Source organism: Diaphorina citri, unplaced genomic scaffold (genome assembly GCF_000475195.1).
Source record: "Diaphorina citri unplaced genomic scaffold, Diaci psyllid genome assembly version 1.1 scaffold3626, whole genome shotgun sequence".
NCBI classification, from domain to species: Eukaryota; Metazoa; Arthropoda; class Insecta; order Hemiptera; family Psyllidae; genus Diaphorina; species Diaphorina citri.
The window spans coordinates 15,690-17,166 of NW_007381026.1; the positions used below are offsets into that span (position 1 = coordinate 15,690).

The following is a 1,477-nucleotide window of genomic DNA, read 5'->3' on the forward strand; positions in this document are numbered from 1 at the left end:
GGAGAGTAGAGGAGAAGTGAGATAGAGAGTTCTTCCGCTTACGTATCAGTTTTTCCTTTTTATTGTTCGCTTTTACTCTGATGGAATCTCACTTTTTATAACACTTTATTACTCTTGTAATAAAAGATTACTTCAAGAAATCAATCCATACTTGTCTAGTATCTTTTTCACTGTCTGTAATTGGTATCTCACTTCTTACATTGCACTGTGTACATTTTGCAATCCTCTAATCTTTTCTTCTTTTGGTTTGTTTTACTAAATTCTCTTTCAGGTCACCAAAGATGGCACCGAGTCAGAGTCCACCACTCAATCATCAGCTCCTTCCCAAACCCAGACTACTTCGACCAATGACGCAACGACTGAGACTGAAACCAATAATGAACTGACCACTGACAATCAGGTAAGAGACTCCAAAGCTTTAAAAACAGAAAAACAGGTACCAAACAACACTATAACATCGACGACGGCAAAACCTAAAACGACCAAAAAACCAAAACCCAAAAATAAAAATGGTACTACTAAGCCACCTAAAACTACTACCACAACTACAACGACAACAACAACAACGCCAGAACCCACGACTACAACTGAAGAATCTGCTACAGAAGAATCTGAAGAACTTGAACAATCTGAACCTGAACCTCCCACAACTACCACCACCACAACCACTACTGCCAAACCAACCACCAAAAAACCAAAGACTACTCCCAAGCCAACATCTAAACCAAAAGCGAACAACAAGAAAACAACAGCTAAACCTACAACCACTACCACGACCACTACAACTACTACAACCCCAGAACCTACTACTACAACCACAGAAGAACCTATAACAGTTCCACCTGAACCTCCAACTACAACTAGCACAACACCAAAGCCAACAACCACTTCTACGCCAAAACCAACCACAGCTAAGCCTAAAACTACAAGAAAACCTACCACGAAGCCAAAATCGGCCAGTCAAAAAGCTACTCCGAAACCAACTACCACAACTACTTCAACTACCACTACAACTACAACTCCAGAACCTACAACTACAACACAAGAGCCAATTACAATTCCTCCTGAGCCTTCTACAACAAGTACCACAACACACAAACCAACGACCACAACTCAGAAACCTAAGACAACTAAGAAGCCTAAAAGCTCAAAGAAAACAACTCCAAAACCAACAACTACGACCACTTCAACTACTACAACTACAACTCCAGAACCCACAACTACAACACAAGAGCCAATCACAATCCCTCCTGAGCCTTCTACCCCAACTACTACTACAACAACTCCCAAACCAACTACAACAACAAATAAACCGAAGACAACTAAAAAACCAGCAAGTAAAGCTAAAAGTTCAAAGAAAACTACCCCTAAACCTACCACTACCACCACAACAACTACTACTACTACTACAACAACCACACCAGAACCTACTACAACAACTACAGAAGAACCCACTACAACACCAGAACCTACAACT

At 40.8% G+C, this 1,477-nt stretch overlaps 1 protein-coding gene across 1 annotated transcript in view; it reads left to right on the plus strand.

Annotated features, from left to right (window-relative positions):
* LOC103520444 (proteoglycan 4-like) overlaps positions 1-1,471 on the plus strand; it is a gene marked incomplete at its 3' end in the record, with an annotated part of 16,315 nt that extends 14,844 nt beyond the window's left edge. Inside the window, exon 8 of the mRNA XM_026831560.1 lies at positions 266-1,471. Coding sequence (XP_026687361.1) covers positions 266-1,471 — 1,206 coding nt within the window. The remainder of the gene's footprint in view (positions 1-265) is intronic.
* Positions 1,472-1,477: the final 6 nt, after the last annotated feature.